General features: G+C 48.2%; 6 protein-coding genes and 1 non-coding gene across 7 annotated transcripts; 4 read left to right on the top strand and 3 right to left on the bottom strand.

Annotated features, from left to right (window-relative positions):
- Positions 1-600: 600 nt before the first annotated feature.
- Positions 601-2,134, top strand: J7337_010797 (uncharacterized protein; the record flags this gene model as incomplete). The annotated part of the gene is made up of 2 exons (XM_044828368.1): positions 601-821; positions 871-2,134. The coding sequence occupies 2 exons, from the start codon at positions 601-603 to the stop codon at positions 2,132-2,134; spliced, it is 1,485 nt and encodes a 494-aa protein (XP_044676922.1).
- A 1,376-nt stretch (positions 2,135-3,510) lies between these two features.
- J7337_010796 (uncharacterized protein) lies at positions 3,511-4,064 on the bottom strand (the record flags this gene model as incomplete). Its single annotated transcript, XM_044828367.1, has 2 exons — positions 3,511-3,870; positions 4,059-4,064. 2 exons carry the CDS (start codon positions 4,062-4,064, stop codon positions 3,511-3,513), a joined length of 366 nt encoding a protein of 121 aa, XP_044676921.1.
- Positions 4,065-4,632: 568 nt separating this feature from the next.
- On the top strand, positions 4,633-6,353 carry J7337_010795 (uncharacterized protein; the record flags this gene model as incomplete). Its single annotated transcript, XM_044828366.1, has 4 exons — positions 4,633-4,768; positions 4,833-4,905; positions 4,966-6,013; positions 6,063-6,353. The coding sequence occupies 4 exons, from the start codon at positions 4,633-4,635 to the stop codon at positions 6,351-6,353; spliced, it is 1,548 nt and encodes a 515-aa protein (XP_044676920.1).
- A 185-nt stretch (positions 6,354-6,538) lies between these two features.
- On the bottom strand, positions 6,539-7,251 carry J7337_010794 (uncharacterized protein; the record flags this gene model as incomplete). Its single annotated transcript, XM_044828365.1, has 2 exons — positions 6,539-6,885; positions 6,930-7,251. The coding sequence occupies 2 exons, from the start codon at positions 7,249-7,251 to the stop codon at positions 6,539-6,541; spliced, it is 669 nt and encodes a 222-aa protein (XP_044676919.1).
- A 1,728-nt stretch (positions 7,252-8,979) lies between these two features.
- Positions 8,980-9,504, bottom strand: J7337_010793 (uncharacterized protein; the record flags this gene model as incomplete). Its single annotated transcript, XM_044828364.1, has 1 exon — positions 8,980-9,504. One exon carries the CDS (start codon positions 9,502-9,504, stop codon positions 8,980-8,982), a length of 525 nt encoding a protein of 174 aa, XP_044676918.1.
- A 1,497-nt stretch (positions 9,505-11,001) lies between these two features.
- J7337_010792 (uncharacterized protein) lies at positions 11,002-11,692 on the top strand (the record flags this gene model as incomplete). Its single annotated transcript, XM_044828363.1, has 2 exons — positions 11,002-11,030; positions 11,062-11,692. 2 exons carry the CDS (start codon positions 11,002-11,004, stop codon positions 11,690-11,692), a joined length of 660 nt encoding a protein of 219 aa, XP_044676917.1.
- Positions 11,693-12,721: 1,029 nt separating this feature from the next.
- On the top strand, positions 12,722-12,811 carry J7337_010791. The gene has a single exon. It is a non-coding gene; the product is annotated as a tRNA-Glu (tRNA).
- The last annotated feature ends 824 nt before the right edge of the window (positions 12,812-13,635 follow it).

Genomic DNA, 13,635 nt, shown 5'->3' with positions numbered 1-13,635 from the left:
CTTGGTTGTGGGTGGAGGTCGAGACCCTTCTTGGCGGAGAAGAAGAGGCAGATTAGGCTTTTCCGCCACAGAGACCGTGCTTTCGACGGAAGATCGATGGACGGCGTGTTAATGAGTTAGAAGGATGCAGAACATGCGTCGAACATTCGATATGAGGTTGTGACAGGGTTCATGTCTAAAAAGACCGAGGCAATACCATGGTTGTAGCTTTACAAAGCTACAGCCAAGAAACATTTAATGATACGACAACACGTACAGAATCAAAAACGTTCTATGAAGGGTAGATACGGCAACATCAGGCATTTTCCTGTCAAACACGCCTTGACAACACGCCTTAATAAAGTCACCGGCGGTAGAAGCTCCATGCGGCGACCTTTATCCCACAGAATCGCGTTAGCAGTCACACTAACACCGACTGCCATTGGCGAATGAATGAATTCTCGTTGGTTGATAAAAATTACTAGCGACCAGAGAAAAAAAAAGGCGGAACCGGGTCCGGGACCGGGGCGACTGATTTATTTGCCCGTTGACTCTTATAAGACTCATTCTCCTCACTCACCCAAGGTATTGGATGTTTCATCATAGTATTGGAGACTTGCAATGGCGACAAAAACAGAACAAGCTCCAGAGAGGAGCATGCCTCCTGATGATGATCACAGCGATGTCGAGAGTCTCAAGGCAGCGGCTCTTTTCCACAAAGCTTTGCGCATGGGAAGAGTTGAGGAGAAGGGTATTCAGCCAATTCCTCTCGAAGAGCGCACCGTGACACGCTTTTACAACATTTTCACCGTTTGGGCGTCTATTAACTCTAATATCCTTGGGTAGGTTAATTTCTAACCCTTTTTTATAAGCGTATACTAACAAGTGCAGTATCACTTTTGGCATGCTGGGTCCATTGGTCTATGGCCTGAGTTTGAGAGACTCTGCGCTCATTATCCTCTTCTTCTGCCTCTTCTCAACCATCGGGCCTGCGTATCTTGCTACATTTGGTCCTAAAACTGGAATGAGGCAGATGATTCAGGCGAGATATAGTTTTGGTCGATATCTCGTCTCTATCCCTGTGCTCCTCAACCTCGCCACTCTGACTGGTTTCATGGTCATCATCTTTGTCGTCGGCGGACAGTGTCTCTCCGCTGTATCAAGCGGCCACTTGAGCCCTGACGTTGGAATCGTCATTATTGGTATTTTGTCACTGTTTATTTCATTCTGTGGGTTTAAGGTCTTGCATTACTACGAGACTTATGCTTTCATCCCTGCCATCATCGCCATCACCATTGCGACAGGATGCGGCGGCTCTGAGCTTTCGAAGCAGGCTCCTCCGGCGGCACCAGCGACCGCAGCAGCAGTTCTCAGCTTTGGAATGATTGTTGCGAGTTACATGATTCCCTGGGCAGCCATCGCAAGCGATCTTACGACATATTTCGATCCCAAGGTCCCCTCGTGGCGTGTCTTTGCGTACAGTTACCTCGGCCTCGTCACACCCACCATTCTCCTCATGGTTCTTGGAGCTGCTATCGCTGGGGCTCTTCCCAACGTTCCAGAGTGGTCAGAAGCTTATGGTGAAACAGCAGTCGGAGGCGTTCTCGCAGCCATGCTTTCTAGCGCCGGTGGCTTTGGAAAGTTTGTGGTGGTTATCCTCTCGCTCACTCTGTTGGGTAACACCGGCGGTACAATGTACGCCATTACACTCAACTTCCAGACTCTTATTCCTGGCTTGATCAAGATTCCCCGCTACGCCTTTGCCATTGTCGTTACCGTCATCGTCATCCCCACTGCTATACGAGCTCAGCGCGATTTCTTCGTCAACCTTGAGAATTTTGTCGCTCTTATCGGTTACTGGTCTGCATCTTTCATTGGAATTGTTTCAGTTGAGCATCTTGTTTTTCGGAAAGGTCGCTGGGAATCTTACGACCATGCGATCTGGAACGTTGCGTCTGAACTACCCCTTGGTATTGCGGCCATCGCTGCCGGTGTCATTTGCTACGCGCTCGTTGTGCCCTGTATGGCGCAGGCTTGGTGGACTGGCCCAATTGCAAAGACGACTGGTGATATTGGCTTTGAGATTGCGTTTGTTATGAGTTCGATATTCTACATACCATTCCGATGGTTGGAAAAGCGTATGTCAGGAAGGTAATTAGGGTGAAATACGGCCTCAACGCCGGAGCGAAGATCATGAGGTGGATGCATAGATAGATGTATTAGAGAAAATATGAGCATAATTGGCATACTTGACTGAAACGTACTCATCTGGTGAAGACTGAGGCTCCCTTAGTAAACTTGCGCCTTCTTCCTTACAGTCATCATCATCCCATTCCTTGGCCCCCCGTCCAACCCAAGCTGCTGAAACGCCATGTCCCCAAACAGAAGATCAAAATTGGTATGTTTCGTCTTGGGCTCTCTATTGGGCTTCAGTCCCACACATTCAAACGTATACTTACCCATAGTCATGACCATGAGAATCTTGAGTATGTTCATTCCCATATTCTGGCCAGTGCACGCTCTCCCATCTCCGCCAAATGTCCTGAAATAATCACCGGGGATCGTTTTCTCTTGATTTAGCCATCGTTCTGGTCGAAAGGCTGCAGGATCCGGATAGATGTGCTCGTCGTAGTGAATGGTGTGTGGGCTGGCTGTCATGATGAGGCCATTGGCGATAGGCAGGCGGCGGCCATCATGGGCGGTGATTGTTGTCCCTGGAGGTGTGTGCTTTAGATCGGGCCCGAGAGGGTAAAGTCCGCGTCTGGATAAGGGAGTCTTCGAAACATGTTTGGGTTGGTAAGAAGAGTGACTTGAGGAGAGGCTCCAAGTTGTTCAATCTGTTCTTAGTGCATCTTTTCGACGACATCAGGGGCTTTTGATAGAAGCATAAAAAGAAACTGGTGGAACATAGTTAGACAAGTAGGTTCTCAGAAGAGGGAGGCCGACCTACGCAGAGAGTGTTCGTCGATGTGCTGTGCCCTCCTAATGGCATGGGTCTCAGACTACGGTAAAAGTTAGCTGGTACCAGCCGATGTCGAGCAGTAAGACCTACTTGCTAAAGAGTATCTCTTATTCGGATTCAGAAAGCTGTGAACGGCCATGCACACCCCTCTGCTTTTGCTCGAGCACAGCTTCCGCATGCTCACACCATGAGGCTTCTCGGGTTCTGCCTTGAGAAAACAATACCTTCCCGAACAATCCGCTCAACGCATTCGTTAACCTTTTGTCTCAGAGAGCTGTTGAGCCTGCTAACGGTTCGGTGTCTTTTCCATCGTCGCGGGATCTGTATCATTGGGTTATACGCGATGAAGGGGTCTGTCTCTCCCTGAGCAAGATTCACAAGGTCTCTCAAATCCTTCAAGATTTGACCTCTTTCTGTTTGAGAATGCTGAGGCTCTCCAACCGTGACTGTCGAGGTTATGTCGAATACTGGTTTCGCGACGAGCTCCTCCATGGAGAAGACTTCTCCTGCCACAGCTAACTCGTCCAACTTCTTTTGGAATAGCAGACATTCGTCGATCATGCTATTCGTCATCCTAGGACATGACCCATCGAGAAAGCCGGACTAACAGCTGTGGTCATCTTCCTCCATAGCGTGCCGTTGGCTGCTGCCATTGTTCCCTCGCCAAACATTGGCTTCAGGAATATTGCAGTAAAGGGGTGTATAGGAAGAGGTTTCGGAAGTGATGAGTTGTCCATGAGCTTAGGATCAGTAATCATGACCATGCCAGGGCCTATAGACCAGAGATCGAGATAAAATATCGCTTCAAGGTTGTATGAGCGGACCATTTCTGTGTAGAAGAGCTGCGGGTGAGTGTTTGGTGGCATCAATGCTGCGACTTGGTTGAAGACCTTGATATGGCCGAACAGCCAGCAATGGGGAGGTCCTGGCTATAGGTAATTAGCTGATTCAAGCGCGTTAGTGAATGGCGAGGTGAGGTACCAAGTCTTGGTAAAATCGGCGACGGTTGTAGCTAACAAGGCTTATATAATATCACGATAATGAGACATGCTGCCAACGTGGTAGCTGGAATTGAGCCTTTAATTTGCGAAGAAAGCTCAGATATGTTGTTAATTACATGCATATTGGTTAAGTCGCCTTAAGAAGAGAAAAGAAGCATGTATGAGATAAAGAACCTCATATTGAAGGTCGCCATATCAGTCATGGTTACTTATACATGGATCCAAAGGGCTTGGCTGAGATTGAGTTACACGATCTTGAATGGATTCGGGTTCCGGTGTCCGTCCGCCCTAGAAGCTGAGTGCAATTGATGTAGGCACTTGGACATGGCGTTGATGCCAAAGGCACAATGTGCAGTGCAGCGGCGAAACTGTTTCATGGTGTTGATCTGGCGGTCAGTCCGTAAGTGAAGATAATGAACGCAGCAATGTTGGCTGAGACATGACACAGAAATTCCCAATTCATGATTCAGCTATTGGCATGTGCAAAATCACCAGGGTTTCAATGGCTACGATGAATTAATCCGATGCAATTTATTCCGATCTTCATCTCATATCCATGGGTAGAAGTCTCTTGAGATCTAATTGGCGTAGCCTTGGTATTACGCACTAATCCACCCATGACATCGTCCCTCCCGTCTGCCTCAGATTCCCTACCAAGATTTTTCACCCTCACTTCTCGAGACGCCCAAAATGTCTGGAAATCTATGGTCAATCCCTCTCCAAACCACAAACTTCAACATAGTCGTCGCCTTTCTCGGCGGCTTCATATCAATCTTCGGCCTCGTATCCTACCTCCTCAAAGAAAACTACTATCTCTCCGAAGCCCGTACGTCACCAACACCCTTGCATAAATATCTCTTGGCATTGCTAAAGCGCATTTCCTGTTACAGTTATCTCTCTCTTGGCAGGCGTTGCATTTGGTCCTCATGGCGCAGACTTTATCCGTCCAAAGGACTACGCTGAGTGCGCTGAGTTTCCTGAGTCGTGCAATTTTGACCTCAATGCTATAACCCTCAACTTTAGCCGTCTTGTTCTCGGCGTGCAGCTTGTCCTTGCGGGCGTGCAGTTGCCGAGTAAATATCTTGTGAGAGAATGGAAGTCGCTTAGTTTGTTGCTTGGGCCTGGTATGACTTGTATGTGGCTTGCTACGAGTCTGCTTGTATGGGCGCTCGCGGGACAGCCGCCGTTCCTACATGCCCTTGCTATTGGGGCTTGTGTTACACCCACTGATCCGGTTTTGAGTGCTGTTATTGTGAAGGGCAAGTTTGCAGACCATAATATCCCGCAGGATCTTCAGTACCTCATCACTGCTGAGTCTGGTGCCAATGATGGACTGGGCTATCCGTTCCTCTTCCTGGCACTCTATCTCATCAAGTTCACAGGCGCTGGAGCTACATCTGGAGGAGCGGCTGACGCTATGGGGCTGTGGTTTGGTATGACCTGGGGTTATACCATTATTCTCAGTGTAATCTACGGCGCTGTGGTGGGATGGGTTGGCAAAGAGCTGCTTCACTTTGCTGAGAAGCACAATTACGTTGACCGCGAAAGCTTCCTCGTCTTTGCCATCGCCCTAGCACTCTTCGTTTTAGGAACATGCGGCATGGTCGGTACAGACGATGTCCTAGCCTGCTTCATCGCTGGTAACACATTCACATGGGATGACTGGTTCCGCCTCGAGACAAAAGACGACTCTCTCCAACCTACCATTGACATGCTCCTCAATGTCACGATATTTCTCTGGTATGGAGCCTACATCCCATGGAAGGACTTCCGCGACAACTCTGTTATTCCTCTTTGGCACCTTGTCATCCTGGGAATTTGTGTTCTTATCCTGAGGCGACTCCCGTGGGTGTTCGGGATGCACAAGTGGATTCATCAGATTGAGGAGGTCAAGCAGGCTGTTTTTGTTGGCTTTTTTGGACCAATTGGTGTTTCAGCAGTGTTCTATCTGTTCATCAGCCTGGAGTTCATTGAGGAGCATCTTAGTGATAATGGTAAGCCGAGGAGTGATGTCAAGAATCTTGGAGACCAGACACGCATCATTGTGTGGTTCCTCGCAGTTTGTAGTATCGTAGGTGGCCGCTTATCCATCAATTATCATTTATGCTAACAGAATATAGGTCGTTCATGGCCTGAGTATCCCAGTCGGAAAATTGGGCTTCCACGCACCCAGGACATTGAGTCGCGTTGTCAGCGAAAGTCTGAGCGATGCTCCAGCAGGTGGACGACGACGAAATATCCCCTTCATCGGGAGGTATTTCTTCGGACAAGATAAGAAAGATGCCCGTCCGGCTACTGGTCCAATTATCATCACAGGCGCTCAAAGAATGCGCTCAGAGCTGCCAGTCCATGCTGGCGATGAGACACCTCCAATTAGACGAGAGATACAGTTCGCTGATGAGGTGAGATAAGAGTCCCGAGTGAGTTTCCTTTATCTGGCATATAGATTCACATCGGTAGACGGTGTCATATGATATATAGCGACATATCTCATTAAGCGTATCCCTCTAAATAAGAAAAATAAGGCGTATCACAAAAGAAGCGACAATCCTTCATTATTTCAGTAGCCCTCTTATAGGGCCATGTCCCATCACATCTAAGCCAGGAGCATAGCAGCGCCAACAACAGCGCCGACGACTCCGTAAGGTGCCATGGCAGCAGCAGCGTTGGTCTCGTCGGGGTTAGAAGCATCGTTGGTAGCAGAAGCATCATTGTTGTTGTTGTCGTCGTTGCTTCCACTACCTCCATTACCACCGCTGGTACCGGTAGCAGAAGGCTCGTTGGAGTTCTGCGTTCGTGTGCCGCCAACAATGGTGGTGGTTAACTGAGACGCATCTGTAGGTCGAGTCGCATCGACTGAGACGCCAGAGACAGCAGCTGAGGCGGCGGATGCGACATAGGTGGTAGATGAGAAACCACAGGTGTACATGATATCATCAATTTCTACACAATTAACATAGCTCATGTAATTCTTGTCAAGAACTTACCCTCAGTGTCATCACGGATATCGTCGTCGTCGTCGTCATCATCCCGGTTGTTTTGAGCATTCTGGTGAATGCAGCCGGCGCAGAGAGCAGCGACACGGCTAACGTTGAAAGAGTCGTTTGTGCAGACACACTGAGCCTCAAGACGATCTTCCTCACGGTCACGATCGCCACGGAGGTCAGTGTCGCATTTCTTGGTGAGCTGAACAATTGGATCACAGATGGTGTCGCATTCTCGTGGGATGTCGTCCCGGTCGAGGCTGACGTCTGCGCGGGCGAGGTAGAGAAGGGGAGCAATAGCGAGAGCGATGGTTGAAGTGTACATTTTGAGTGATTGTGTGAGAAGAAGCTCTGTTTGTGTTGTCGGGTTTAGAGTGTGAAGTGGTGATTGAGGTTGTGAATGAAGCTGTTGATGATGAGAGAACGAATTGAAGGACAAAGCAGGCATTTATACATTCTCATCGGTCAACTCCAGTTTCACAATACACTCTTACTTTCTTGGCAGCTCTCATTGCATGTCACTTCCCGACGATCCCCTTGGCCAGCCGAAAGCCTCACCTTAATGTCGATTGATCCTTGCCTGCTTTCACCAAGCCACGGCAGTCGTAATGCCTGGGTGATGGGTCAAGCAATTAAATCTGCCCACCAATTGATCGTCTGCACGACTCAGAAGCTTGCTCGTTACTGGCTTCACGATAACTTTCGTCTCCGCTTCTACGATCTTGGCGGAGCGTCATGATTAAAGCGTTGGGCTGCCATTCTCCACTGCCAAATTTCTTGCTTGTCTCCAAGTCTGGGGAACTTGCTTTGCCAATACTCTCGGCGAGCTTGTATTAACCTCACAGCAGCTTACAGATAAATTACTACCATAGACGGCCTGTAGTAGAGGCCTTTGGACTGATTATGCTTATATTTCTCCGGTGTGCGATATAAGCTTAAACTAACTTTTGGCCCTGCGTCATACGTGACATACAACCAGGGTCGGCAGTTAACACAGAAACTCGAGAAAGCAAAAAGATCAACACACGCACGATGATCAGTGGCTGTTCCCCCCAGGCCACGCAATGCCCCTCCACTACCCCAGCTCCCGCAATTTATGCTTGATTCTACTGTCGCGTGAGGTCTTTCCTCTCTGAGAAGCACATTGATCGTTATGATTCGTCTACAAAGGTTTACACCCGTGCATTCACATTGGTCAAAGGTATCAGAAGCGTGGAATCAGCTGCCAAGACGATATCACAGCCTCGCTAGCCACGCGTTTCCATTCTATCTTTAATAGCAGAGTTTGTCTTGGCGATTCATCAGTTTGAGCCCTATCGTGTTTGAGCCTTGTTCAACGTGGTGATCTCGGAGGTTTTCGTTTGGTTATGAGAATACACCGACTGCGTAACTTGGGAACACAGACGCCTTGGCGGCGTTTTTGGGAAGGTCGTCGTGACGTGGCTCAGTACGTTATGTCGACGACGCAGAGATGTTTGTCACGTTAAAATCTGTATTGCCAAGACTGTTGGTTATCATGGTATGGCAGGCTGAGTACGCTCAGATCGCTCTAAGACGTGGTGATGAGAGGCGCAAGAGAGAGAGAAGGGAAATGTCGGAATAGAGGAAATCTTCGGGTTCTAGAAAATGGGCCCGGGCCGGCTCCTTGTGCTGCCACGATGATTATCACTGGCCTTGAATCAGAATGCTGATCTATATCCGTTTATTCACTGTCATATTGTCGTCAATTTAGCGCGAGGATGTTTGTATGGAGACACGAAAAGAAGAACGGGGATGAAACGTTGAGATATCGCATTTCTTTCCGTCTCGCTCCTCCTCCAAACGATTTGCACTGATGTTCGTTCCCACGTTGACGCGGGTTATCTGCACATCAATGGGATAAAAATATTCAAGAAGGTAATGTCTCTAAGTAACCATCTAGATTAGATGGTGGCTCACTGCGCTCTATGTTAGCTTCTTGATCCGCCAATCTCACAGCAACTCACACTTGTCAATCTCTCATTCATAAACACTACCATCCTCCAATGTTGTCACATGTTATGAAAGTATCAACTCAAGCAACAGTCTTATCCAACTCGGCCAACACAATAGGCGTGTCCGATTCAAACCTCTCAAGCGGAATCGTGGTCATCTCCCCCGTCCTAACATACCCCAACTTCTCATACCACTTAATCAGGCTCTTCCTCGTATGCAGCGCATTCAACCCAATCTTGCCAACACCAAAATCCTTCATGAGATACTCTTCTCCATATGCAACAAGCTTTCTGCCCAGACCTCCCCGCTGCAGTGTTGGATCGACAGCCAAGAGACATAAACGGCCGTAATCGGGGGCCTTTCTCATAACGTTGACGCACCCGATTATAGGGCCCTTGGTGGTCTCGCTGGCGACCAGGAATTTACTATCATTTGAAGCGATTCGGTTGACAATGACGGATATATCAATGTTGAATGTTTCAGCTAATTCGGGAGATCCGACCCAGTCGATGTGAGCGTCTGTGAAGCGGAACGCTGCTTCGATGAGCTCTTGAAGACGAGGGGCATCATCCTCAGTGGCGATTCGAAAGTGTAAGTCAGACATTGTAAGTGACGGTTTCTTGAACAGTACTGAAAGGATAGTATCGATGTGTCGCACTTCGTTCAATCGTATACGTGACCCTTTAAATACCTCATGTTCCTGTGTGAATCACCAAGTCTACATCTTTAAATAGGAAGGTCGTCTAAGGGCGTCAGATTGACGCGAAGGAAGCGAAAAACATGTCATATTGAATGGTTCTCCGTGCCGTTTAAGCGGTCTGTTGTAACCCAAACTGATCACTGTCGGATAGTAAGGGCGAGCCTTTTGATGGACAGCCCTACAAGTGGAGGGCGCAGACAGTGTTGAGACTCGGAGATAGGGCAGCAGACCAGTAGGAGAATTTCTATAATTGCCTCAACTACTATTTTTGCTCCAACCGGTCTTCTGTCTTATTCCCATCTTCGTGTACTAGGTTATTAGCAAGAGATGCTGCACCAGATATTGGATGCTCTTAATCTTGACCTGTGGTGAAGCTGCTTACCCGAGACCTGTATCCTTAAGATCGGTGAAAAGCACTTACTTTGTCATAGGAGCTATTAGCTTCTTGACTATTGCGTTTTCTATGAAAATTCACTTGCATAAGATTCCTCATCATACGATACCCTAAAGGTGCTGTGTACGCATTTTCCCTGGGTATCCCCCAAAGCGGTATTATTTTGATTTGGCTGTCAAAACATTTTAGCCTTTGCCATTTTCTCACCCGGACCGAGCTTCACTGCTATATGAAGAAACCATTGAAGTAGCCAACCCTATCACGAGTGAGATCTTCGTTGACTTGGTTGGAAGTGTCTGCCTTCCCACCCTCTTTGGTGTGTCTTTATGTCGGGCTTTCGGGCCCGTGAGAAATCCCGACAGCTTCACAATATGGCTTCAGTGAAAGCGAGCTGTACTCCTGAGAGAACATTGGAAACCTCGCTCTTATATTCCCGCTCCAGCACTGATCAATTTTACCCAATTGAGGTCCATTGGAATTTCTGCTCATCATGAGTGTAATATGTATAGAAAGGAAATCGGGTTGTCATTGCAAATAATTATCCTCAACAAACAGAGAGCCTTTCTCAATTGCTTACGATCCCCTGATAATTGGAGATAGTTATGGCCCACTTCAACTGCTCAATTGCAACCAACAAGCATCAATGAGTCAGATCCAATTACACAGCCCAATCTTCATGCAATTGAAACTCGATATATCACAATTGTCCTATCACTGAAGAGCAAAAACGGCGATCCCGATAACCCATCTCACAACGTTCGGGTCCACGGGCCCATGGCCATAAGCGCCCGCTGCAAGGAATGCTTTAGCGCAAGTGTCCCCAGAATCCAGCGCACTGTACGCCGACCTCGAGCAATATAAAACACCATCCCTCGTCCTCACTCTACTTTTCTTTCTTCATCAACACCAACGGACTCTCCCACCGTCCGCTCCTCCTTTTTCCCTCTTTAGCCTAATCGGCCTCTCTGCACTCACAGGGGAGGCCAAGCCCCCTCGAACTTGAATCAATGGCGGTCGCAGCAGCATCAGGAACAAAGTGCGCCCGACAACTCGTCATGTCATGGTAGTCTCATCAGTGCCCCGGCGCCAGATTCTGATTTTGGTCTCTTGTGCGACGTTTCTCCTTTCTTGGATCTTCCCCTTCTTGACTTCGACTTTAGCTCCCAAGGTGTCTACCAGGGAGATGACGCGTCGTGGAATTTTGGTCAGAACATGGGAGAGGGATTGTTTGATCAGATTATGATTCCTGACATGAACACTCTGGATACCAATACTCAACTCGATGTGGGAGATGGCTTCCTCGTGCAGGAGCAGCCTCTCATCACTGTCAACTCTTCACCACTCGAGCAACCTTCAACATCAAGCACTCCCCACCCTCCTGCTACTACCACCAACAAATCTCCCTCTTCATCTATCCCGGGAACATCCACTTTCTCCCTCCACCCATCTCCTTCCTCTTCATCAGGCTCTTCTCGGAAGCGCAAATCGTCACCGGAAGATGAAGAGTCAGCTGTCACTCTCAAACGCCAACGCAACACCCTCGCAGCTCGCAAGTACCGCCAAAAGCGACTCGATCGCATCTCGGAGCTCGAGGAGGCACTGGCTGCTATGACAAATGAGAGAGACGACATGAGGCTTCAACTTGCTAGGAGAGAAGCCGAAGTGGATGCCTTGAGAGAAATGATGGGAAAGAAGTGAGAAGCAATACCGGAAACAGAATGAGAGGAGCAGGAAAGGAAATATAACACAAGATTTCAGCATCATTGTTTGGTTTCGGGGCTTTGGAAAGACTTCTAGATATGTTACTTGTTAGCGAGGCGCATTTCGAATTATAATGTTTTTTTTTGTTCAATCATCGATTCGTAATTCCTGTGACGTGGTGTATGTCATCAGACGATGATGCTCTTTAGTAGCTGAGGTCGCGATCGCACTCATCTTGATCATTTTGTCTCAACACTTGAATCAATTGCTTCGCTATGTCAAGCCACCTCAAGCAATTTATACATGTTATTCGACGTCGCAAACCTCCGTAACGTCCGAGCGATGCTGGCGTAGGTACGAAAATCAGACTATGTACATTGAACTTACTATTCCATTATCTTCCTTTCCATGGAATGAGTAACAATGAATCACAGACAAGTTGGCAAGTTGCGATAGAAGGACAGTGCATAACGAGTACAACAGCACTGTAAAGACCCCAGACGAACGTGCGGGAAGTGGGGCAAATGCGAGGTCCTTTGTACGATAAAGGATGAGCCAGAATGAGTCATTTCGAAGAATTCCCTTTTAGGAAAGAGAAGATTGTTGTCGTTGATCTGATCTGATTGGTTTCATCTTCACCTGTTCAACAGGAAGTATTCTGATATTGAGAGATGTTTGGGTTCGAATACCAACCTTTGGCAATTATCCTTTGTCGAACGGTCTCCTTTTGCCGTGGAGAAGTGCTGGACCTCACAATTGACCCGATTATTATTGCGTGCATGATTGCGCTCACAACCTGTGTCTTGAGCTACAATAGCTGGAACTCTTAGGAGTAACTCCCTTCTGACTATAGTGGTAGGCCAGTGACTGAACACATTACTCATTACTCGGATTCCATGTTCCTCTTCTTTTATCCAACTGTTCTTTTGTCCCCTGGGAACGACAATTATGCCTTGCTGCTTTCTCGCTGCTACGACCCCAGTCACGGAATCATGAGTCTCAATCTGAGCGGCCACTATCACAACATCCGGTATGGTGTAGTGGCTAACATTTCGCGCTCTCATAACCTGAGAGATCAGTTCCGCGGAGCCCAGGGTTCGATTCCCTGTACCGGAGAATATTTTGCTTTTTGCTGTTATTTACGATGGTTCGGTCGATGGAACATCATACGACTGACTGGCAGCATGACTACGAGGAAGATAAGGTAGGCCGGCCTCCCTAAGCTGGCTGGATACGCGGATAATAAATACTGTAGTGCACACAAAGCCCGGGCGGGCCGTGTACAACACCCCCAGAAAGCAGTTTCATGGATGATCAAGGACAGGGAAAAACTTGCCAGCTTTGCATCCCACAGATCTGCTCGCCCATCTACCTGCGCGTCGAGTGCCACGGCGAGATATCCTCGGTTGTCTCGCCCGCCTTCTCTCCATATCCAAATCGTTGATGACACTCACGGATATCCCACTGACATCCGTCTTTTCCGAGCTCAAGACTAACCGAGATCATGTCCTGATGTACAATATCTTTCTCCTCGACACCTTCTCGTGATCAGATGTGGGTTTGACCGTCTCAAAAGTCCTCCGAATATCTTGGCACATCCTTCGATGCCTGACTCGACAAGAACATTACCCAAAAATCACTCTTTCTAGCCGAGTGTTACTCGAGACCTGCCTTCATTGCCCTTTTCATCTGTTTGTCTCACATTGCCGGAGTAGACAAGTTCACGGCCGTGATAGACCAAAAAAGGAGAACAGACCGCCTTCGGTCTTGAACGAATACGCCAGAATGAAACGCCACAACCTGTCACCTTGCTCACCTCCGTGTTTTGACGGTTCGACAATATCACTGGATGGCAGACACGCCTACCACCCTTCTCCAAACTGATCAACATCACCAGCCACAAGTTCCTCACTGCAACACCAACATTCCCCAGCCTTCGC

The sequence above is a fragment of the Fusarium musae genome, chromosome 8, assembly GCF_019915245.1.
Source record: "Fusarium musae strain F31 chromosome 8, whole genome shotgun sequence".
Taxonomy (NCBI): Eukaryota; Fungi; Ascomycota; class Sordariomycetes; order Hypocreales; family Nectriaceae; genus Fusarium; species Fusarium musae.
This window is presented reverse-complemented; position numbering and strand designations above follow the sequence as displayed.